Source organism: Ziziphus jujuba, chromosome 11 (genome assembly GCF_031755915.1).
Source record: "Ziziphus jujuba cultivar Dongzao chromosome 11, ASM3175591v1".
In the NCBI taxonomy this organism is placed as follows: domain Eukaryota; kingdom Viridiplantae; phylum Streptophyta; class Magnoliopsida; order Rosales; family Rhamnaceae; genus Ziziphus; species Ziziphus jujuba.
Genome location: NC_083389.1, coordinates 26,654,987 through 26,678,913, shown reverse-complemented (window position 1 = coordinate 26,678,913; position 23,927 = coordinate 26,654,987). Strand labels below are relative to the sequence as shown.

General features: G+C 34.0%; 5 protein-coding genes and 1 non-coding gene across 14 annotated transcripts; 2 read left to right on the top strand and 4 right to left on the bottom strand.

Annotated features, from left to right (window-relative positions):
* Positions 1-2,198: 2,198 nt before the first annotated feature.
* Positions 2,199-2,269, top strand: TRNAG-CCC (transfer RNA glycine (anticodon CCC)). The gene has a single exon. It is a non-coding gene; the product is annotated as a tRNA-Gly (tRNA).
* Positions 2,270-2,515: 246 nt separating this feature from the next.
* Positions 2,516-5,072, bottom strand: LOC107433279 (glutathione S-transferase F13). Its single transcript, XM_048465884.2, has 3 exons — positions 3,581-5,072; positions 3,347-3,395; positions 2,516-3,160 (listed from the first exon to the last, which is right to left on the bottom strand). The coding sequence occupies exons 1-3, from the start codon at positions 3,734-3,736 to the stop codon at positions 2,685-2,687; spliced, it is 681 nt and encodes a 226-aa protein (XP_048321841.2). The 5' UTR covers positions 3,737-5,072; the 3' UTR covers positions 2,516-2,684.
* Positions 5,073-5,214: 142 nt separating this feature from the next.
* Positions 5,215-6,400, bottom strand: LOC107433278 (protein SRC2). The gene has a single exon (XM_016044557.4). It carries the CDS (start codon positions 6,259-6,261, stop codon positions 5,374-5,376), a length of 888 nt encoding a protein of 295 aa, XP_015900043.3. The 5' UTR covers positions 6,262-6,400; the 3' UTR covers positions 5,215-5,373.
* Positions 6,401-8,620: 2,220 nt separating this feature from the next.
* Positions 8,621-12,514, top strand: LOC107433193 (mitochondrial thiamine diphosphate carrier 2). 3 transcript variants are annotated; one of them, XM_016044450.4, is made up of 8 exons: positions 8,621-8,892; positions 9,131-9,288; positions 9,772-9,888; positions 10,153-10,264; positions 10,497-10,624; positions 11,104-11,256; positions 11,731-11,880; positions 12,243-12,514. In XM_016044450.4, exons 2-8 carry the CDS (start codon positions 9,172-9,174, stop codon positions 12,459-12,461), a joined length of 996 nt encoding a protein of 331 aa, XP_015899936.1. In that variant the 5' UTR covers positions 8,621-8,892; positions 9,131-9,171; the 3' UTR covers positions 12,462-12,514. The 3 variants fall into 3 exon arrangements, with proteins under 3 accessions (XP_015899936.1, XP_015899937.1, XP_048320745.1); XM_016044451.4 differs by having other exon boundaries at positions 8,890-9,027; XM_048464788.2 differs by lacking the exon at positions 8,621-8,892 and adding an exon at positions 8,906-9,022.
* Positions 12,515-12,993: 479 nt separating this feature from the next.
* Positions 12,994-15,170, bottom strand: LOC107433194 (uncharacterized). Its single transcript, XM_016044452.4, has 3 exons — positions 14,790-15,170; positions 14,064-14,191; positions 12,994-13,590 (listed from the first exon to the last, which is right to left on the bottom strand). Exons 1-3 carry the CDS (start codon positions 14,962-14,964, stop codon positions 13,306-13,308), a joined length of 588 nt encoding a protein of 195 aa, XP_015899938.3. The 5' UTR covers positions 14,965-15,170; the 3' UTR covers positions 12,994-13,305.
* Positions 15,171-15,876: 706 nt separating this feature from the next.
* On the bottom strand, positions 15,877-21,649 carry LOC107433269 (uncharacterized). 7 transcript variants are annotated; one of them, XM_016044544.4, is made up of 4 exons: positions 21,435-21,649; positions 21,148-21,256; positions 19,094-19,963; positions 15,877-17,891 (listed from the first exon to the last, which is right to left on the bottom strand). In XM_016044544.4, the coding sequence occupies exons 2-4, from the start codon at positions 21,151-21,153 to the stop codon at positions 16,089-16,091; spliced, it is 2,679 nt and encodes an 892-aa protein (XP_015900030.3). In that variant the 5' UTR covers positions 21,154-21,256; positions 21,435-21,649; the 3' UTR covers positions 15,877-16,088. The 7 variants fall into 7 exon arrangements, with proteins under 7 accessions (XP_015900030.3, XP_015900031.3, XP_015900029.3 ...); XM_016044545.4 differs by having other exon boundaries at positions 21,148-21,209; XM_016044543.4 differs by having other exon boundaries at positions 21,148-21,223; positions 21,435-21,648.
* Positions 21,650-23,927: the final 2,278 nt, after the last annotated feature.

The following is a 23,927-nucleotide window of genomic DNA, read 5'->3' as shown; positions in this document are numbered from 1 at the left end:
AATTTTTATATGTATATATGTGCCTTTCCATTCTAACCTCTTCTTTTTTCAAGAAAAAGCAGCACTGATCCATCTTAATCACCAAAGAAAATTGACAATTGTTGTTCCCTTATTATAGATATAATTATATGGTCGTCATATTAATGGAGTTTTTTTTTTTTTTTTGCTCCTCCATTTCTCTCACTCACATTCAAAATTGGGATTTGTAAACCACGCAGATCAAGACTATAAGCTTGTACACTTTATACAAAATCTTTACGCATAAAATTGATTAGTGTTTTTATAACTACGTAATCCTTCTGGAAATGGATCTGATACTTCGTTTAAATATAATATATATTTTAATTATAAGTTTGGTGAAGCTAGCTGTTCTCTTTTCTTTAATATATTATAACCCTAGTTAACTAGGGCAAGGAAGCATGAGGTTACTTAAATGGCCTTGATTAAATTAAAACACTTTATATTTGGGTTATACAATAAGCTCTTTCTATGGGCTTCCGCTGATTAGGAATATATATACTCTGCGGTTGAGGTTTTAAAAGCCAAGAAAATAAAACAAACAAAGAAATAATAATAATAATAAAAATAGTCTAATCAATTTTCTATTCCTAGCCCATGCATAAGACAGCTCTTAATTTCACTATTCTCTTAGAAGTTTTCTACTTAGAGAACGAGATGCCTTGATCTCGGTAATTAGGAGGCAATTGGGTACCGTATGGACAAATTAAAGGCCTTATTGGCATATTCAATGACAATCGTTTACATCTTCAAAAGGATATTTATTTATTTTTTATTTTTTTTTATCCTCTCTCAAAAGTGAATTTCCTCATGATTGTCAGTCTTAATTCAAATTGTTTGGTCTATTTCTTTAATATAATTAGCCAACATGGTCCTTGGTGTGTAAATGAATTTATTCCCCATTACACTAAATAATAATACAGGAAAATACTCATTGGGGTTCGTAAAAGGCCTACACTATATATATATATATATATATATATATTGAATGGTTTAATTTGTACAAAGATTAATAGGAATTGTTCCTTTTCTAGCTAGATAATGAGAGTGGAGCGGTAGATAGAGGGAGGGAATTTTCGTATAAAGGGAATAAAATTAAAAGCAAATTGAGAATGATTTGCTTATCTATTATTAGATTATGCCTAACTTTGATTAAAATATAAAAGATAGAATGAGACCATTTACACGATTTTGAGAATAAAGTACTAAACATTAGGAATGTAGGATCAATTCCTTCTTAAGAACACATTAGGGAAGCATTTTCCTTATAAAATATTTCATAATCATCAGGAAATGACAGAACCATTGTATTCTAATCAAAACCAAAAGGAAGATTTAAAATTCGTAAAACTTACGTCCTTTCCGTAAATTTTGTATATATGCATGGAATTTTTGATATATATTCCCTTATTTTTCTTTAAATATATATATCTTTGAATTATAGCTTAAGCAAGACACAGATAATGAAAAGAGCATAGTACTAGCTGACTTTGATTCTTGATTGAAACTGTTTGTTTGGATTCCATGCATTTGTATCACTTATGTTGTATAATTTTCCATAACTATATCTTCCTCAGTTCTGGTATTTTTTTCCCCTATAGTTTACTTTTTGTTACACCAGGGTATTAAAACTATGTGCTTCACACTGAATTCCATTGTATTCCTTCCTCTATTCCATTCAGTTTTTTTCTGTTTTTTTTTTCCTTTTTATGGGTTTACAGCTATTTTAGTTTCATTACTTTAGAGAAAGATTTTGGTAATATATAAGATGCTGATATGCTCAATAGCCCCAGTTAGAAACTTGTTGAGAAACTGATTCTCGCTGATTACAGAATTTATAAGCCAAAGCTTTTTGTATCACTCACAAAGTGAACTTTGGCATTTAAAAGATAAAATGCAGATACCATGCTTCATTTGGGCTTAGTGGTTTTGGGTTACATCTTTCCGTGTCCATTGGAGCACTGGTCTAAGTTTGATAGCAAACCCGCCCTGAATCTTGACCCAATTGGAGTCTGAAACCAATGGGTATTTTACCTTCCTTCCACCTCACTGACAAAAATAGAGTTACAATATTATATATGTATAGGAATGAGCTCCAAAATGTCAAAAGAAAAATATTTCTTGCTGCTAGTTGGTGGTACATTTTATTATAAAATATTTCTGGAGAAGCTCAATCGAAAGCGCATCTGGTGTAGTGGTATCATAGTACCCTCCCACGGTACTGACCGGGGTTCGATTCCCCGGATGCGCATTCTAAATAGGTTTGTTTTTCTTTTTATTTATTTTTTTCATTTTTTTAATGTAATATATATATATATATATATATATTTATGTATTTAAAAAATTTAATGTAATATTGTTATTTTTATTTTTACATGCCTTATATATTTTTTAACAAATTTAATGTAATATTGTGATTATTTTTATTTTCACATGCCTTATATATATATATATATATATATATAGATGTTTTGAATTGCGGCATCCAAAGATGCTCTTTTCGGCTACACACATCTGATAAAGAAAGACAGAATAAAATTACACAAAAACTAGCTACTTGTTAAAATCAGAAAAGGACAAAAAAAAAAATCAAAAAAAAAAAAAAAGCCACCATTGAATTAATTATTTAAAATGTCCATTTGCAGTATTTCATTGATAATTAATTCTCATTTCTCATTATCAAAATTCGCCAAGTGAAGCTTCATTCCTGCTTCAACTTCAATGGTAGCTTTCCTCGTCGAGATCTTGTTCCACCAAGCATTGACATGAGGACGAGAGGTGATAGCAGTTGCATTTGGAGTTTTCATGAAGTAAACAAGAAATGGAATGTGGTTCAAATCAGCCAGTGTATAACTCTTTCCACCAAGATATTCAGATTTGGATAGCCTTTCCTCGTATATGTCAAGCACATTTTCTAGCTTTTCCAATTCAGATTTGATAATTTCCTCATCTGGGTCTAACCCATATAGAGGATTGATTATCCTTTGGTGGTTGATTGCAAATATTGGACCATTGAAATGGTGAGCTTCCACTTCCATCCATGTTTCAACAATGGCGGATTCTGTGGAGCTTTTGGATAGGAGGAGATCGGTTCCTTTGTCTTCGTGTTTTCGCGCCAAGTACCTGTTGATTGCCCTTGATTCTGGCCAATGAAAATATCTTAAAAATTTATACCATCAGATCAATATATATATATATATATGAGCGTTTCCACACTAATAGTTTTGACAAAGTTTTTTGATAAAATAATCACAACCACTTAATTATAATTCAATATGATGGTATATACAGATATATATATATATAGTCACAACAATGTCTATCTTACCAAAGAGACTGACATTTCCATCTTCAAATGCTGGTACCAGCCCAAATGGCTGTAAAACCAAGAGAGGAGAAAATTTGTGAACAAGCAGAAATGTGAGAATCCATTAATTCAGAAGCAAAATTGTACCTGAAATTTTTGGTCTAAAGGAACATACATGAAAGCTTGGAAAAAAAAAAAAAAGGTTGAAAGAAATGTATATAATTTGAAAGGATACATATAGGAAATAGATCTAACATTTAAAGACAGATAAGGTTGTCTTTTATGAGCACCAGAAGCTACATCAATTGGAACAAGTTGGTATTGGAGGCCTTTCTCATGGAGGCAAAGCAAGACTCGGGCAGTGCAAGTGGAGAGTGAAATTCCATGAACTTTGATAATTGGCTTTGCCATGGCTGTATATATGTGATATATATATATATATATATATATATGGACTATTGCAGAGAAAAACGATTAATATGAAAAGAACTAAACTGGGTTTGTTGGCAAAATTAGCTAGTTGTGTGTTTATATAGTGGAACAAGAATGGACAGCTTTTATGTGTGTCTCCATCTAATATACCGCCCAATCGCCCATCTTCTGTTCTCTCTGTTCACTTGTATTCAACTTTTGCCGGTGTATTTTGTTTTTTTGCGACCTTCTAAATTGGGGGTTCATTTTTTCATTTTTTTCATTATTTTCTTTTTAAAAAAAAATAGATATATTACATCATTATAACTTTTATATATAAATCTACTGCGAACAGTGACCTTTTTTTTTTTTTTTTTTTTTATAATGTTTTGACACAAATTTTCTCCATTCCCTAATCTTTTTCTTGGAATAGAAATAGGCTAAGACGCCAATATGATCAATCCCTCCTTAAATAAAAGGAATTCATTAACCCAAAAGAATGTTCAATGTTCTTTTGATGACGAGTTATTAGAGCTTCGCTTTCCATTGATAGATGTGAGATAAACTAGTCATCTGATGGCTCCCAATATTAACACCCCGAAGGCATATAAGATCGGCTAGAGGGCATTTAAATTATAAAATTGTTCAATTTATGATTAATTCTTCAAAAATTAAAAAAACTTGCTACCGTTAATTTTTCTCCTTTTCTTTGTTGTCAATGATCAATCAATTCAAAATGTACAAATTTATTTTATTTCATAATCGGACATGACGTTCTATATAGAAATTTTATCACAAACATTAAAAAAAAAATATATATATATATATATATATACCGATAAGATTCACAAAAAGTCTTATGCTGGCTGGATGAGTTTTATGCCACCTAGAATACACCCTCTGAAGAAGACGTCATCCAATACGATAATACATTGTTTTAATATATATATATATATATATTTTCCTTGAAATGGAAATACGATTGGGATGCCAATTAGATCCTACTTTCCTTTAAAATTGTTTGAATTTAATTTTTTAACATCATTAAAAGATAATTATTAAGGAAATACATTATATATTATTTCAGTTGCAATTTGTTTTCTTTTTTTTTTTTTTCTCTAAAAAGTTATTAATTAGAAATTTTATTTTGAATTGGCATATACTTATCAGTTTATCAAGAATAACACGATCTAAGGTAAATTGTAATTCTCCGTTTATAGAGAAATGGAAACCATACCCTAGTAGAGATCTAGTACAATATGCAATTTTAATACCCAAAAGGCAATTAGATCAGCTATAGGGTATTTATACTGTAAAATTGTTCAACTTATTATGGTTAATTATTTCATAAATAAAAATAAAAAAATAAAAAATTAAATTTTTTTTTTTTGAAAAAAAAATTGGTGAAAATTTATGGTTAATTTATCTGCCTTTAATTGTTTTTGAAGGACAATCAATTAAAATGTCCCAATAATCAATAAAAAAACATTTATTTTATTTTATTAAACATATTAATTAATATAATAGAGTAATATCCACATCATGAAAAAAAAATAAAATAAAATAAAAGGAGATATTGTTACGTACAATAGAACCATTCAACAAGGATAAGTCAAAACCAAGCTTCCAATCCGCAATCAAAAATCACCGAACCCGGCATCATCAAACCCGCCATCGTACCCGGCATCATAAGCAGCCGCATCCGACACCATATCTCCGATCAACATCCCACCCAGCAGTCCTCCTAGCAATCCAGCTCCCATTCCCATTCCAAACTTGTTCTTCTTCTTCCCTGCTTGCTGCAACGGCGGCTGCCCATACCCCTGACCCGGCGGTGGATACCCATATCCAGGCGGTGGATATCCATAACCCGGTTGAGGCGGTGGCGGGTATGCACCATAACCTGGTTGAGGCGGCGGTGGTGGATACCCTCCGTATCCCTGTACCGGCGGATAAGGTGGATATGCTCCCGGAGGTGGTGGATATGCTCCGACCGAAGACCCGACCCCCGGGGGCGCCGGATAAGCGGTGACGGGCTCTTCGGCTGTTTTCGTCTTCGTAGCTACATATTCGGCAGCGGAGGCCGTGGCAGCGGCGGCGGAGAACTTTTCCCCAAATTTGAAGGAGAAATTGAGCACGCCTTTGGGTTTTCCGGAGGGTTTTCTGACCTGGTAGCTCGTGAATTTCATGGAGCTTCCATCACCAGCAGAGTCAAGAAGCTCTTTGACCGGGACGATGACTTGGCCGATGTCTTTGTCGCCGAGACTGCGCTCGCAGCGGATGTTGAAGACGAGTGAGAGTCGGTTCTGCTTTGCGGCGGCGTCGTTGATGGTGAATTTCATGGGGTAATTCCATGTGGGTTTGGATCCGCAGCCACGGTCAACGTTGGTCTTGGTCTTCTGGTGGTAGGGATGAGAGTCGCCGGAGATCGAAACGACGGCGTATACATCCATCTTTGTGATGAGGTTGACATCTTTGAGATCTGTGGCGGAGACGACGTTGATCTCTAAAGTCCTTTGCTCCATTCGAGACTTACACAAACAAAGAGAAAGAGAAAGAGAAAAGAGATAAAAGGGCTAAAAGCTTTGAAGTAAGGAAGAAGACTTAAAAAACTTTTAAAGAAATTTTAAACGTCAACGTTTTTTTGTAATAAATCTGGGGAAGGGTAATTGGGTAACCACTTATATACTACGTCACAAGCCGTGGAATTCGCGATTTCGGCTGGCTCGCTCACGCGCTTCCCCTATGGCGGTTTGTTATCCACACGCTGCCACATGGAATGCCACATGGCAGCATGTAAGTGGTGCTTACCCAACTCCTGCTTGGGTATTTGAGAAGGATTTGAGTGGCAGTCATTAGAAAACGATCATAACAAATAACTTACAAAACTCCTTAATTGCGTTTGAAAAGTCTGAAGAAAACTTCTCCTTTCAAGTTTTTAGTGAAATACGACGCAATTACTAATTTAAAGTCTTCCAGAATCTTCGTTTTTGAATGGTTCTTCGTGTTTTGTTGGCTTTCTCGTTGAATTTTGCTTTTTAAATTACAGAAATCACACTTTCCTGGAAAGTTTGGGGAAATAGAGTTCTGATTTTCCTCAAATTTATTTAAAGAAAAAAAAATGTAATTGTTAATTTGTTAGTAGAACATTGACATTAAGGAAAATTTTATTTTGGGCCATTTGGGATCAATGAAGTCTTATTGTAAATGGAAAAATATTGACTTTACATGTAGTTGAAAATGCTATGATGCTGATGAAAGATTTTGGAGAAGCTACAAACGCAATCAACCAATGTTAATGTGGATGGGGCTGTTGATGAAAAAATTGGGATACTTGGTGTTGGTATAGTTATAAGGGAAAATTGCCTGCTGCTTGTGCAAAACCTATTCAACAATGGTTTACTCCGTTAGCTATTGAGATTGTAGCTTTATATGAAGGTTTGGCTTTTGGGAAGGAATTGGAAATTAATAACTGTGTGTAGTGGAATCTGACTCTTTGACACCACTAAACAAATGTTTAATGAAAGGTTGGAATGTTTTACTAAGGAAATTAGTTCAGTTGAAGCTGCAAAACATTTACAAGTTGCACACAGACTAGCACTATTTGAGATTTGCACTCAAGTGTAATAGTCATTTAGTTTGGCCCTTTCTATTAAATAATATGATGTACATTTTTAATTTTGTTATTTGAATAAAATTACGCTTTTCATATTTATGAAGATATTTATTTTAACATTACATGTTATTGCTTCTTAACCAAACAAAACAATTAAAAAAAAAAAAAACCACTAAACAAAAAATAAACTTTCCAAAAGCTGTATATATCAGCCCACACCCTATTAGAACCTCTTATCTAGAAAAATAACACTAACATCCCTATTGCTATAGCACTGCTTATTGTTCCCTTCTTTATAGCAAATATATGCAACAAATGTTTTTGACAAACCATCCCAATTATTAAACAAGCCTAATTTAATAATTGATAATTGTTTAAATTTCAATGGTATTTAACTTCATTTAAATAAGGTTTATATCATTAATGTCTAAGATGGTTTATGGAATATCTTGGTCAAACAGGTTGGTAGAGCTAGCCGTCAACTACTCCTAATAAATGCCATAAAATGCCTGAAACAAACTTTGAACACACCTTCTATTTTCAGTTATATACATTGTACGTAAATTTTTCTTTCTTTTTTTTTTTTTTCGTAAATTACATTGTACGTAGCATGATGATAAGCAATTTCATCAAATAGCAATTTAGCAAATGCTAAAGTGATTGATAATTGAAGAAATAATGTGTTTTTGTTTTTAGGTTTGGATGGAAGACAAAGATATATATAATTAATGAATCAACCATAAAAAATGGGCATTGATAAAACATGCAAATTTAATGGCACTTATTATATAATTACAATTATCAAGTTTTAATTACAAAAAGACTAGGCTATACACATGAATCGCACCTACCATCAACTTTAAACATATTTTCTTTATTTTTTCTCCAAAAAGTAAATATTACATATGATTTTCTATAACCATTTGATAATCTACTAACAATTAAACTTTTATCCAATATATATATATATATATATATTATTGGTGTAATTAATTAAATTATTAGGCTTGCTTCTATTAAGTAGCAAAAGATTCGCTCGCAAAAAAGTTTAATTAAAAAAAAAAAGTTAGTGGTTTATATGTTAGGACTGATAGCCTAATATTTCAGAAAAATATATTAAAAAAAATAATAATAATAATAAAGGAAAGTTGATAGATTTTTGTAGGGAATGTTAGACCAAAAAAATTCTGTCAAAGATAGAGATCTATAGCCTCCCTCGTTTCTTCCTTTTTCTCTTTTTTAAGACAAGGAATAGGGTTTTTCTCTCTTTATTATTATTATTATTATTATTTTTTTCTTTATATTTCAATTAAAATTCCAATTAAAACTCTACTTTATTTTTCCTTCTAATTTTTCCAAAAAAAGAGCAGACGAAATTCGTGTACTTCCAAAAATAAATAAAAAAGGAGGAAAAAAATCAAGTCTCAGCTTTGACATATATATTTTTTTGTTTTCTCAATCTAACAAGGCGGTAAAAAAGTGGTCTTGGAATCTCTTCAATGGCGGCTCTATCTTCCTTATTACCCCTCTTCATCTCCAGGTATCTACCTACCTATCTCATTCTCTTTGTGGGTTTGAAAAAAGTTCGATCTTACCATCCTTTTTTACTGTTTGTTTCTCGGGAATTCACCAATAAATTGTGAATCCCTAATTTTATGGAACATTCTCAGGCATGGTATTGTTTGTATTGTTTGTTCTTTTTGTTTGTGTATGCGTATAAATTTTGAGCGCTTTTATAATGAATTTTGGTGCTTTTTTTTATTATATGGACGTTTTAGGTTGTAGTTCTTGCTTAGGAGGGAGAGGGATTATCTAACAAATGGAGGAACCGGGACAGCTGAAGCGTGCGTTGATTGATGCTTCAGCTGGTGCAATTGCTGGAGGTATATCGCGAACGGTTACATCTCCGCTTGATGTTATTAAGATCAGATTTCAGGTCAAATTTGCTCTTCCTTTTTTTTTTTTTTTTTCATTTCCCCCCCCCCCCCCCCCCCCCCCCCCCCCTTCTCTCTCTCAATTTTGCCGAGTTTTAGGCAAAGAAGAAAATATATGGAAAAGAACTGGAATGGGGTTATTGGTTTTATTGATATTGTGCATTATTTTGAGTGTTGAAATGCAATGTGTTGTGTTTTTATAAGCTTCTTGTGAATTTTTGGGCAACTGGAAGAGATAAAAATGGTATATGTACTTTTTTTTTTTTTTTTTTTTTTTTTTTTTCAATTTGAGGTGTAAAATTATTGGATTTTAAGCGTATTGGTAATGTAATGTTACAAAATTTGTGCCCTGAAATACATAGTAATGGACGTTTTGATTTATGTTTATTGTTTGAGAGATTGGGTTGCTGCATTCGTGTTGTGTATCAATGCCTATCAGCATCTACACTAAAACTGAAGAAAACTATTGTCCCAAATGTTGACAGGTTCAACTGGAGCCCACATCTTCATGGGCTTTAGTCCGGAAAAATTTGCCTCTACAATCAAAATATACTGGAATGCTTCAAGCAACAAAGGATATTTTCAGAGAAGAAGGCTTACCGGTAAGCTGCTTAACTTGTAGCATGACACTAGTTACTCTGTTATAGCCTTCACTACGTATTGATTCATGTGCTTCCATTTAGTTGTGAAGGAAATAATTTTGATTGAATGGGTTGCAAGCTTCATTGCATATAGTATTCCCGAACTTCACACCTAAGGGGCTTCCTTTTGTAAACTTGTGATATGCTTAAAAGCAGATGTTAGTAGGCAAGTCTATGTTGTTTTGATTATATATATATGACATAACTTACCTGTGGTTTTGACAGGGTTTTTGGCGTGGCAATGTCCCAGCCTTACTCATGGTTATGCCATATACTGCCATACAATTTACTGTATTGCACAAATTGAAAACATTTGCTTCTGGGTCTTCTAAGACAGGTATTTTTGGAACAGACTGGCATCTATTAATCAGAGCAATGATCAGTTTTTTAGCCATGCTAAATATATTCATTTGGTGCACTTTGAAACATCCCTGTATTTAGTTACTCTATGTCATTTACCTTGGTGTTTATCTATTGAAATTATGCCATCTTAATGGTAATATGGTTACTTATGATGTTCACATCCACTAACATGTCATGGTGTCATTGTTTTTGGTTTTCTGATGCAGAGGATCACATTAATTTGAGTCCTTACTTGTCTTATATCAGTGGATCATTAGCAGGCTGTGCAGCTACTGTTGGATCATATCCTTTTGATCTTTTACGAACTGTATTAGCTTCGCAAGGAGAACCTAAGGTATAATTGATTTTTATCCCATTGTTAACCTGTATAATTGATGAAACTTTTATTTTTGTGGGGTGTTTACTTTGTGTTAAGATTAGACTCAGCATGTTTATATTCATCTGCACTACTGTCTGCTCATTGCATGAAGAAGTAGCCAATCTAGACATTCCAAGCAGAATCATGGCATTTTGGAAGGCCTTGCGGGCCAATGATGTATTCTTAAAGGCTTTCTGGTTAAACATGTAGACTGATATGCTGAAAAATGTGTTTTGAAAGGGCAATTGGGCCTCTGGATGTTTGTGTGTATGTTCTTTTAGCAGCTCCTTATGTTTTGTTACTCGGAAAATAGAGCTATGATTGCCTAAAATTATTTGTCTTACTATAATGAAGATTTTTGAAGATTAATATAGTGTTACCTGCATAATCAAAAAGTAAATGCATAAAGAGTTCTTTAACATACCAGTGCTTTATCAACATGTGCCCAAATTCAGGTGTATCCCACCATGAGGTCTGCATTTGTTGACATAGTTAGAACTCGTGGCATCCGAGGGTTGTACGCAGGATTGTCACCAACACTGGTTGAGATTGTTCCTTATGCAGGCTTGCAATTTGGCACCTATGATACATTTAAGCGCTGGACCAAGGTAATTTCTAATACTGATCTGTGGAGATGTTTTTGTTGTCTATTGGTTTTACTGCATTACACCTTATACATGCATGCATGAGCTGGCCTGCATATATATGACGTGAACTTCATCTATATATAAAGCCTGCTAGAATTGGATGCGGATACATTAATCACATTGAACCAAATTACATTTCAAGGCAAGTAGGTTCATATAAATCTAGAATATAGAGTATCTTAAGATAGCATAGAATGGTGTAGCGAAGCAACTTTTATAAAAAATTTCATACAAAACTGGATTTTGAGAAGAATTGTCAAGTTTCTTGTTCCAAAAGATGCAATACTTGGCAATTTGAAATTCTAAAATATGGTGAAGATGGTTTATACTGAATGACCTTTTATGTATATGTCAAAAGGAAGAATTTTTCTTATAAACAAGTAGACATGAGTGAGTATAATTGGAAAGCTCATATATTTTCTGCTTTGGCTGCAGGCACTAAACCGGCTTAGATTTTCTAAGTCGGGCTCAACTGGTAGTGATGATAGCCTTACAAGCTTTCAGATTTTTCTCTGTGGTTTAGGAGCTGGAATATCTGCTAAACTTGTCTGTCATCCTCTTGATGTGGTGAAGAAAAGATTTCAGGTAGTCTTTGAATTTTACTTCCACTATACCTGTTTTAACTGTTTGAATTATTCTTGTTTGGTTTGTGAAAGAACTTTATAAGTTAATACCTCTTTTAACCAAAATTTCCACATAACAACTTGGAATAAGTATAAAACTTTGCCGAGTTTTTTGTTGATAGAAAGAACTGAGAAAATGTATGTTTGTTGAAACCTTACCAATGAAGTTTTAACCTAAATTTTGTCTTTCCAAAGCGCGTCTTGACTAAATTAAAACAGGAAGAGTGAGGTTGCAATTCTTACATATATAAACATTTTGCGTTGTTACATATACAAACAACCTTTGACATCCAATTCTTACACAAACATTTTGGGTTGTTGCAGATTGAGGGATTACAGAGGCACCCGCGCTATGGGGCTAGAGTAGAGCATCGTGCTTACAGAAATATGTTTGATGCATTAGAAAGAATTTTGAAGTCGGAGGGTTGGGCTGGTTTTTACAAGGGTATAGTTCCATCTATTGTCAAATCTGCACCTGCTAGTGCTGTAACATTTGTAGCTTATGAATACACATTTGACTTGTTGGAGTCCATTTGGACGTGAATCCAACATTCTTTTTTTCCTTCTATTTTTCAATTTTCATTTTTTTTTTCTCATTCCATTTTAAATTTTCTTATTCTTTCGACATTGAAGACCTTAGAAAACCCCCACTGAGAGGGGGAAGCGATTATTTTTGTTTGATTTGGTCATTACTTCAGGCCGTCATATCATAGTTATAGGGATGAGGAAACGCTCAGGTGTAAAGCTTACACTAAAATTTTGTAGCTGTATATGAAGTTGGTAATGGATACTTTATGGCCGGTTATACGGCCTGTCCCGTTGGCTATTAACAATTTTTATCATGATTCTGAAATCACTGCTGTTGTCTGAATTCAAATATCTTTTTAAAGTTTAGGTAATTAATCGTGTTGGGAAAGGACAAAAATGGTTGCCAAATACAGACATCTTAGATGATATTTTGTCACTATTTTATTGATTCTCAATCAAAGAAAACGAAAATGCTACAAGCAAGCACTGCAATACACAGCAATAAGACTGTCCAAGAGAATGATAAGAGTCTGTTGCTGCTTAAATATACTTCGAAAGAAAGTGTAAAATTTCGATGACCCATTTGATAAATTACAACGATCGAAGTTTAGATGGTGGATGTGTCCAGCCAGGTCAAAAAAAGTTGAGCTATATCGATTCTGAAAAACGTGAATAAATGAAATCGTCAAACAAAATCTCCTATATGTTAATAGTAAGACATAGATTCTGTCTAACATAGATTCTGTCTAACTCTTCTATATGATGATCTTAGCATACTCACGAAATAAAATTCCAAATACTTTATTCAAAAGAAAATCTTGTTAGTCGTGCAGAAGTGTAAGCCAAAGCTGCCAGGTCTTCATCGATTGTTTTTCGTTTTACTATCATTCTGAGGAGGCAGTGATGTGAACTGCAAGATCCTTTCAACCTGTGTAACATCAACTTGGAATTTTTTGGCAATTTGATGAATATTCATAGGACCATCATGATCATCAGCCTTCCCTTCATGCAGAAGTATGATATGCCGAAGCTGTGCTACATTTAGAGTTCCAGCTGGAGTAGGCCTTTCTTCATACCTGTCAGAATCCGGTTTTGTGTTTCGGATTTTTGGAAGCGGTCTATCATACTTTTCCACCACAAATGCCTGAAACATAGTTCTAATCTTATCATCTGAACAATCTACATGAATATTACATGCTTCGATTGAAATTTCAAACCATTTTCTCCATCCAATTATTGCATAACTTTGGGAGCAGGTGGTGTAAATTTGAGAAACAACGAAATAATGCAAAAGAACATGTCAAGCATCTTACCACTCATCTCACAATCCATAAAATGTTATTAAATTAGGAAAGACCGCAGTTTTTATTTCTCCAAGGCACTCCTTGCTTCCTATTTTATATTGTCTCAGAAGTAAATCAACACAAATCACTAACTATAGATAGCAAATAAGGCAACTTTCAAATTCACCAATCAGAAATATTCAAATTATATAAAGTGCATCACCAACATAGTTATGCTTTATCCAACATTTGGGGGGGAAAAAACATTGCATACTCATTGAAAGCACTTAGAACAAACATAAAAATTAGTCCCTAGTGACTTGCTTAAACTCACCTCACCCATTTCCAGCTTCCCTCCAGGCTTTGTCCTAATTCTACCCGCCATCTGACTAAGCATGGCGTCGTATTTAACATCTCTTTCTTCAAGAACATTGTCAGCATTTCTTCTCGAGGTTCCCTCATCTTAAACCAAGAACAAAACACCATTTAACGGAATGAACCAAGTATCCTCAATCTCAAACGTAATATCAAACAGGAAAATCTCTCTCTCGCTACAAAGAGACATGCTTTCTATTTATAGAAACAAAATAGGATAAAGGGTTGGCTACCAAATACTTAATTTATCATTCTTCTATCAGAACGAAGTAGAAATATGAGCTAAGGACCGAATTTGATCACCCAAAAAAACAGATGAGTGCAAGCAGTAAAATTATAGTTCTCAGTGTGTAGCATTTTGGTTACGCCATTATTCACAACATTTTGTTTTCTGATCAATCGAAAATACAGTAATTTTACCCAATACTGAGACCCCTTTTCTCCTCCCCAAAAATTTAATAAATTCAAATCAAATATTAACAATATTAATGATCACATATTTCGCTATAAAGAACATTCATTGATTAAAGAATCTTTTATATTTATGTCAAAGGCTTCATATTTATGCTCAATCTGAGCTCATGAACTAAATGTTTTTTCTTCCACTTGAAAATCCCATAAGCCAAAAAAGAATCAAAAAAGAAAACACAGATTTTTCCCCAAAAAGAAAAGGTTGAAACTTTACCAGAATCAAGAGCTTTCCCGCGCTCAGCAGTCTCGGCGATCCCATCCTTGCTGGTAGGAACCATAGGAGGCGGCCGATTGACGACGCTCTTCGTCGGTTTCGGTGCAGACGACCCCGTATCAATGCTGGAAGATGCACGGATTTTCCCAGATGCTCGACGAAATGCCTGACCCATTTTCCTCCTTCCTTGGTCTCGCTCACACACACACACACAAAAGTTTTTAGCTCTCTGCTGTGGAAAAACCCAGTTTCATTTATTTATTATATGAATAAAAAAATTAGTTTCTGATAAACCCTTCAAAGCCTATTTATTTAGGGTTTTAAAAAGAGGAGGAGCTGGAAGAAGAAGATGACCATGGCCTGCTTCAGGTTCGGGTGTCACAATCAATCTATTCTAATAATATGAGGAAATTAGGTGCCACGTGGATGATCTAATTTGCGAGCCACGTGTTGCTCAGTTGTCCACCTTTCTTTCAGGTCCATGCATTGTGAGTATCATTATTAATTGCGGTGCTAAAATTTATACCCCACTATCGACAAAAAGAATTTAAAAAAAAAAAACAGTAAATATTATCATTGTTCACACGAATTTATCTTTAATTGTGATTAAACGAAAATTGAGTTTTTTTTTTTTTTCTTCAAAAAATGATATGTTTAATTTACTGAAATAATCTATCATCAAAAAGAAAAAAAAAATTAGTGAAATAATCTGCTTCTTAAATATAGAATAAAATTATTTATTTAAAATATCCAGATCGTTGCCACCTACCTTCTACGTGTAATCTTTGCTATATTTAATGCGTCTTATCAGATCATTTCTTTATTGTCCTTATATAAAATCCACATCACTTGTACAAATGTTGTTTTCTTCTTGTCCTTTTTTTCTTTCTTTTTCGGTTGCATCTAGAATTTGGAGTCAAATAGGGATTTCTTGACTTTTGAGCTGGTGTACGTTAGAGAGTTTTATTTAAAAGGAATATCGTTAACCCATTCGACCCCAAATGGATTTTTGTTGTAGAACAAAATTACATTTCTATAAAATGTTATTGAATGAAACTTAAAGATTTTGTGTCTGAGCAAAAGATAAAAAAACAGAAAAAAAACAACCCCCTTATTTTATATGATAAAATAAAAAATTTGAGAGACAGAGTATAAAAACTAACAACATTTAACATTGACATTTTTTTATATGAACCATTCCTTTTGCGGGGCTCCTAGGCAAAGGCATTATTGGCCATGCCATATGGTCAGGCCATAAGGCAATCTCGTTGTTTCTAAGCCAGGAATATCAGCACCTAACTAACCACTTTGTGAACTGATGCCTAGCTTGCTTAATACATCACCATTGTTATTTTGGATGGCAGTTCCAGTATCTTCCATACTCAAATCCGCAGAACTAGAATTTATACTTTCTGGAGTTCCAACTCTTGCACGAGAGCGCCTCGAAGGCCTTGAATTTGAGTTCTCGCCAGGAAAGGCATCCTTGCTCTTTCGCTTCTGCTTTATGTCCAAAAATCCACAAGCAAAAGCTTCCAGCACTTTAGTTGTTAGTGGTCTATTTCTTGTGCTCTGCCTCCGGGAGCTGACCTTAGATTCCTCCTGCTCAGTATCTGCGGCCATATTTTTGGACGTATTGACTGCATGGGAGCTACTGTCTGGCTCGTTGCTAGTCCGTTCATCTTGCCTCTCAGTCGTTTCCATCATGAAAGGTTCATCTGCTTCGACATCTGAAGTTACAGGAATGTTCAAGTCGATCAGCGTACGAGGTTGAGGTTTCTCATGAGCATGTTCAGCATCGATATGGTTACCATGTTGACCTTCACTGCTTGTGATAGGGCTGCCCCCTCTAGACGAACTGGTTGATGACAACTTCTCTTGAGATGGATCCATACGAGAGAAAATGCTCTCGCTATGATCAGAATTATCCACACTGACACAGCAGCTGGCCTCTTGTAGTAAGCTGGGAACTAGCCTGGTGTTGTTTGTGCTATGGCTTGTCTCTTTGAGAGTAGAAGGGGGTTTTCTTCGACGTCGCTTTGTGACAGGAGCTAGATGATTTTCGTCTTCAGGTCTTATTTTCCTGTTCAATTGGCACTTCAGGGCATTGTTAGGCTGTGTGTCATTGCATTTGTCACTGTCTTTATCCTTGGGGATTTTAGTAGGTATATTAGTCAAAACCGGGCCATTAACTGGAAACCCCTTGTTAGAAGCATCATTGTCTAAATATTTTCTACCAGAAGATACTCTTTTATCCAAGCTAACCTCTGGTGCTTTGAAATCATTGGGCCCATCTTTATCTGAAGATGGGATATCACTAGAACTAGAATTATCTTCCGAGTTATCAGAAGTATCTCCATCGTCATCATCAGAATCACTTCTGATGGTGGAAGTGTTCATGATTTGGACAGGCAAGCTTCTGAGTTCCCTTACCTTACATGTTTTCCCATTAGCCAGACTTGTGTCCACAACAGTAAACTTCACGATATCAGTACTGCGATTAGGAGTACGTGGCTTGAGGTAACAGTGGCGTTGCTGATTAGGAAAATCTTCCTTGTCCAGCTTTGTTTCATCAGTCCACCCATTTTCTTCCTTGCTTTTGCAACCCTCAATGTCAAGGAGACCTGGATCTGAAGCAACCTTACTCAGGACGTCACTTACAGAATCAAAATAATGAACCCCTTTCACTAGTTTCCTTCTTGAGAACTTCTTAATACCAGGGATAAGAAATACCAAAGAATGCCTAGAACCAGCAACAGATCCATTATTATTAGGCTGCTCAGAGTGCCACCCTCTTGCAAGTAAACGAGGCCAAACAGCTTCCCAGAATAGATCGCTAGATCGTGCTTTGCTAAGTCTGAAGTCTCCCGTTAAAAAGTTTACTATCTCCAGTGTAGTAAGTGTGGAGCATGCTTTGCCAACTGGTATTTCTGGGCGGACAGGAACTTGATTGGACCTTGAATTCTCCATAGCCATTCCTGTGAGATCCTGCTTCCCTTTTCCAATTCCTACTCCTTCTACAAGAGCGTTCAATCCAACTGAGGCCTTTAAAGTGAATACATATTCTTCCAGTAATATTTTCCCCTCCCCAAATGCCTTTGATATCTGCCAAATTGATCAAAGTAGATAATGAAGATGATAAGAATGTGTCATTTATGTATTGAAGATGAACTGTTAACACCTACAATCTGAGAATAACAGATGGTTCTCAAAGAAGATAAGAATTTTTCTTAAAGATGAAAGATGAACTGTCAATATCTATATGTATTAATAAAATGTCTATGTTTACGCAACAGCCTGATCTCATCTTCTTCAAGAAAGATGGTCTAGCACATAAATCTTCAGATTATTCTAATTTTTATCTTCAACAATATAAGCAACAGGAGCAAACCCATATGTCCCAACTGCTTACACATTCTAAGTTAATACTTTCTGAATGTAATTGATCTTCTAAACTTGAATTTTTTAGGTTAAAGGATTGAACTCTTGATACCTAAAGAACAAAATTTCGATGGATCTGTGTCAGAAACAGCATTTTTTTTCCCCAAACATCATTATAAATTAAACTCCTTGGAAACCAATCACAATAACTAATCAAATTTTGCGTAATCAACAACTTGCAGCAATGTTGCATGAATGTAAAGCAAAATGATATGTGTGGAAAAAATTTAGGGACTCTGCTGTTTATAGCATAACAATGGCTGAATTGATAATAGGAGGTGGTAGTCATGCAATGCTAGCATCTTTCTGATGGCAGTGGAACTTGAGATGGCTAAGCTGTTTCATGAATATCCTTGGTCCTCCTAAACAAGGATTTGACATAAAACCCAATTGCAGGAATTATTTGAAATCTAGCAAGCAAATTCCAGTCCACCTCCAATCAAGAGTTGCCCTATATAGTTTCCCCATTTGTAAATTTACAAGGAAATGCACAAAAATTTGGATGCTTATTCGCCTTTTCCACATCCTGAAATACTTTTCACCAAAGCACTCTTAAAATTTTAAAATGTAACTAGATATTTCAACCTCGTTATCTGATAAGACATTTTAAAATTTTAACCAGAAAGACATTTCCGCACACAAATAAACATGCAAACCATGTTCTACTCAGGATATAATATACGGAGGTAAGATAATAGCTCAATACAATCATATAAGCATATCAATGGGTTCATTTCATTCCAGCCCCCATAAAATTAGTGTAGCATGTGTTTATTTGTTTGACTTATTAATGCATGCATGCAAAGGGGTCCATTACAACCCATCATCTCAATGGAATTCTTAGCATAAAGTCAATCAAGATGTACCTCTAGTAAAGTATTTTGGCATTCCTCTGACACATGGGGAAGCAAACGAGACAATAATTCCTGTTGCCTCAATCCTGTGAAAATTCTTTGTCCATATATACACCTTCTGCTTCTTATTTTCCTGCATTCTGACCATCTACAGTATCTGTCAGACCGGTAGAACCTTCCATAGTAATATGATAGTATATCACCAGTCTGTTTGCTCCCTACAAAATCCTTCACTTGAGAAAGGTTCTTCCCAAAGATGTATAAACCAAGAAGAAAACTTGCCTCTTCAATATTACTCCAGGCGTTACCCCACAAACCAGGGACAGGAGAGTAGCCTTTTCCTCCATGTTCTTGCACTTTGATTAAAATTTCTTCGCCTTTTCCTCCATGTTCTTGCACTTTGATTAAAATTTCTTCTTGCAAAGTTAAGTCTGCTGATTCACCTAATTTTGTCCCATTATCAGAGGAAATATTTAGAAGCTCCACTTTAGGTTTGAAGCCATTTTCGTCTGAATTCTCATTTGGTGATCTTAGGGACTCATCTTTTTTGCGTATTTCACCCTTAGGATAAGCCTCCTCCTGTTGTTCATGCTTTTGGCTCTTAGTTTCCTCACTGATCCACATTACTGGTATGGGCAATCCCAGTAGAAAATCATTACTGCCATGTTCATTTTCCACTTCACACGGGTTCATCGATAGCTTTAGATAGTCAGATTCAGATATTAGAGAGGGAATTTCGACCTGGTACTGATCTCCAACTCTAGGAAGTATCTCTGGATCTCCAAAGACATCACAGATGTCAGAAACTTCAGCAGAAACTGTTTGCTCAGCAGATACACTCTCATTGAGTTCCACGTGGTGATTTGTTTCAACTGAATCCATCTGCCATGGAAAAATGGGTGTGGTTGTTTGGCTTTCTGAAAAGCATAAGATGAAAGAAATATCTCCTCTCTGTGTCTCTATTTTCTGTTCTTTTCTTTTCATTTTTTTTCTTTTTTTTTTTTGGAGTCCCAATAAGCAAATCAATGGGTACCATAGCAAACAAAATTAGAACACTTGTTTCATTTGATTTAGGATAAGAAATTGCATTTTCTAGAAACTGTTGTTCTCAAAATTAACTCAAAAGCTCTTCTGAATGCTTTGCTTTCAAAATTTCCAGGACTAATAATCAATTCGCCCCAGTTTATATTCTATGTTAATAATGAAACGTCCAAAAGCATTTAAGCAATTAAAATGGCGGGCCCATCTTAAATACCGACTCAAATTCTAGCAAAAACCAGATTAACAATCAATCAAGAAGAAACCCAGTCAACCACTTGACTTGATGCAAAATAAAATTTTATATCAGAAAGAAAAAAAAAAAAAATTAGTTTCTGCCAAAATCTGGAAGAACAAATTTGTCCAAAATTAATTACGTTACATTTTCAAAAAGTAATTTAATTCCTTTTCTTGGCATATTTCACAATGCATAAAAACATAGAATTGGCAATATATCAGAAAAAGAAAATTAAAGATATAAAACTGCCGACTGAATTTTGATAAAGAAAGCAAACACCTACAGGAAACAAAACAAAAACAGAGTAAAACGCTTCAAACCCATAAGAAAGCAATCAATCCCAGATCGATTTTATGACCCCAAAATACAAAATATTGAAGATACCCCACTTCGAAAAACCAAAACTTTTGCAAACAAATATATGAAAAATAATAATAATAATAATAATAATAATAATAATAATAATAATAATTAACCACATTAAAACTCCAAGAACTAAAACCCAAATATATAATCTTTACTTAAAAACAACAACATTCCAAAGCTTTGCAAACTCAACAAAAATAAATAATCCAGAAAAAAATTAAAAGAAAAATAAAGAAAAACAAGCAGCCAAACAAACAAAAACCACCGTTCCCCAGCAAGAATTCCAATACGATCCAACAAATTCGACTTCTTTACTGAACATGGAACCGTTAAAACACAAAGACAACTTACATTGAATCGTACAATAAGCAGAAAAATAGCAAGCCAAGCAAAAATAAATAAATATTTTTTTTCTTTACGATACCTCCATGGATAAACAACCAACACAAAGAAGAACCCGGAAACCCGAAACGTGAAAGCGGGAACCTGAGAAAATGGGTCTTGAGGGGTTTTAGCACCGATTTACAAACTTACTGATTAAAAAACAAACAAAACGTGAACAAAAACCACCACATACAAACAGTTTTTTTAGAGAGAGAAACACATATACACACGCACACACACATATAAATATATATACACACACACACACACACAAGAAAAGCAAAATATATATTTATAGAGAAAGAAAGATATAAAAGATGACCGTACCTGTCTTTTACGGAAGCTGAGCTTTCATGGCTAACAAGGTTAAATTCGAGGACTTAAGAGAGCGAGAATAATAACGAAAAACCAAAAAAACGAGAGCGAGAGAGAGAAAGAAAGAGAGAGAGAGAGAGAGAGAGAGCGAAGCGAAGTCGTTCTTGCTGAGAGAGAGAGAGAGAGAGTTAGTGAGAGAAAAATAAAAATAATATACGAGCCTTTGGACAGAGAAAAGGGGGCTCTGGTCCGTTTTGTAGACGAAATTCTCAACTCCACGCTCGTCGGTGGAGCGTGAATACACGAGCTCTATTTTACTGACACGTGGCTTCTAAGATTCCTTCTGCGATAGAGCCGAGGAGATTTTGTGCGTGATCGTTTTCTTATTAAAACTTCCGGACCACCGAATCGCTGATCGCCACGTGACTTAAATTGTGTACGACTCGTCGTGGAAAAAGTGTAAGGAATTTAGAGGCAATGTACGACGGATCGTAACGAGATTTCGGTGCGCGTGTCCGCAGTTAGTAGGTTTTTTGTTATTAAAAGGAAGCTTAATACTAGCGGCCAAGCGGATTATTGCAAGTGAAGCACTTTCTCTCATTACGCGCGTACGGATAACATAAGATTTGTTTTTTCATTATTTTTTACACAAAAAAAGAAATCGGTCTATTTTTCTTTAAATGACCAAATAACCCCCTTCGGATTTGTTATCTGGATCTATTTGATTGGTGGAAATCTAAAATATAATATGGAAATTAATTATTTTATTTTTTAAAGAATTCTAAATAATCATTTGGAAGGCTTCCCATTTATTGTTTTTTGCAATTTTTTAATTAACTAAACCCAGCTTGCAATCCACGTGAAGGTTTGGTTTATAATATAAACCAAGTCAAGCTGTGGCTCTATGGCCCATGGCTAAGTGTTAGCTCTGGCTCAGGTGCTGTTGTATATGATGTTGGGTTAGGTAGTGTTTATGGTTGGCTTAGATCATTAGCCTATAGCAACAAAACTAATAATATTATCACAATAAACTCAATTTGGCAAAAGGATAGAGATGCATGAGGAAAACGAATGAATTTTGCTTCTCTCTTTTTTATTTTATTTATTTTTTTTGAATTCAGTTTTTCTAAATTGTCTTTATGTTAATGATGACAATTAAATATAATCTGAGTTGCCGAATCCGATTAGATATGTTGTTTGTAACATCTGTTGATGTGTTTAAAAGTAATTAAAAATGTAATTTTAAATCAATATGATTTGTAAAATGAATAATATCCATCACAAATTTCATTCACATTTGTCATTTACTTATAACTTATTAATTAATATATACAATCTAAATAATTGTATTTAATTAGATATGCAAATATTTGTGAACAGGAGTGTTTTCCGAACATGTTTGACAAAGAAACTTTGACAACTCATTTTGGTTGTTGAATATGTATATCCAATGGTATATAAGTTATTAAATATGTATATTATAAGTTATAAAAAGTCAACAAAAATTCAAGCCCCAAAAAAAAAAAAAAGTCAAAAAAAAATTACGACAATGATTTATACATCGTTGATGACTTAATGTTAAAATGGTTGCTTACATAATTACATATGATTTTTTTATATATATATTTTTATTATCAATGTGTTGTTATTGAACACCACATTAAAAAAGTGAGATCAAATAGAGATTGATATCTAAAGATGTAGATTCTCATTGATATTAGAACTACTATTTTGCGTTAATGAGGTTCATAAAGCATTTTTACATGTATGTGTGACGGTGAACTTCTCTACTCAATTATGACTTTTTAAGGTAAATAATAAACAATAAACAATATATAGCATACTAAACAATTTGTTTTTAAAGATTAATTATATCATATATTCTCTCTCTCTCTCTCTCTCTATATGTTTTTAATGTGGTGGTTTTATAAATATTTACATGATCTCGCTGGGAATGCATTACAATGACAAAAAAACTTTTGATGAGAAGTTGTTTCATAGAAAATTGTATAATTAGAATGAAAACTTTTGTAATTAGAATGACACAAGAATGTGATAATTTAAAGAGGAACTTAAAACACTTTAAGGCTAATTAGAATATAGTTGAAGCTAATTTTATTCTAAAAAAATGTTCTTTTTTTTCTCCTTTATATTATGGATTTTTTTTCTTCTTTTTTTTCTGCCGATCAGAACGTTTATTATGACTTTTTTTGTTTTTTTTTTGGTGAAAAATAACGTTTATTGTTATGTACTCTATATATGTGTATCATATGAATGCACCTAACAAAAAAAGCAATCATATATGTGATCAAAAAAAAAAAAAAGAAAAGGGCGATTATATATGAGTGAGATGTGCGGCGTTAATAAGTACGAACCAATTAATATGTGTGATTGTGTGTCATGCATGCCTATAAAAACAATGTTATAATTAAGATTTACAAAGCATATATATATATATATATATATATATATATGTTGCAGTAATTTAAAAACGTGTTCAATTGA

Excerpts from the sequence above, each read along its gene's own strand:
- LOC107433269 (XM_048464787.2), bottom strand. The coding sequence starts at position 20,065 with ATGAAAAGAAAAGAACAGAAAATAGAGACACAGAGAGGAGATATTTCT. Across the intron at positions 17,892-19,093 it reads GCCAAAATACTTTACTAGAG|ATATCAAAGGCATTTGGGGA; the intron begins GTACATCTTGAT and ends TCAATTTGGCAG.
- LOC107433279 (XM_048465884.2), bottom strand. The coding sequence starts at position 3,736 with ATGGCAAAGCCAATTATCAAAGTTCATGGAATTTCACTCTCCACTTGC. Across the intron at positions 3,396-3,580 it reads AACCTTATCTGTCTTTAAAT|CCATTTGGGCTGGTACCAGC; the intron begins GTTAGATCTATT and ends TTGGTTTTACAG. Across the intron at positions 3,161-3,346 it reads TGGAAATGTCAGTCTCTTTG|AATCAAGGGCAATCAACAGG; the intron begins GTAAGATAGACA and ends TTCATTGGCCAG.
- LOC107433193 (XM_016044450.4), top strand. The coding sequence starts at position 9,172 with ATGGAGGAACCGGGACAGCTGAAGCGTGCGTTGATTGATGCTTCAGCT. Across the intron at positions 10,265-10,496 it reads TTCTGGGTCTTCTAAGACAG|AGGATCACATTAATTTGAGT; the intron begins GTATTTTTGGAA and ends TTTCTGATGCAG. Across the intron at positions 11,881-12,242 it reads TGGTGAAGAAAAGATTTCAG|ATTGAGGGATTACAGAGGCA; the intron begins GTAGTCTTTGAA and ends GGGTTGTTGCAG.
- LOC107433278 (XM_016044557.4), bottom strand. The coding sequence starts at position 6,261 with ATGGAGCAAAGGACTTTAGAGATCAACGTCGTCTCCGCCACAGATCTC.
- LOC107433194 (XM_016044452.4), bottom strand. The coding sequence starts at position 14,964 with ATGGGTCAGGCATTTCGTCGAGCATCTGGGAAAATCCGTGCATCTTCC. Across the intron at positions 14,192-14,789 it reads CGGGAAAGCTCTTGATTCTG|ATGAGGGAACCTCGAGAAGA; the intron begins GTAAAGTTTCAA and ends TCTTGGTTTAAG. Across the intron at positions 13,591-14,063 it reads GGAAGCTGGAAATGGGTGAG|GCATTTGTGGTGGAAAAGTA; the intron begins GTGAGTTTAAGC and ends ACTATGTTTCAG.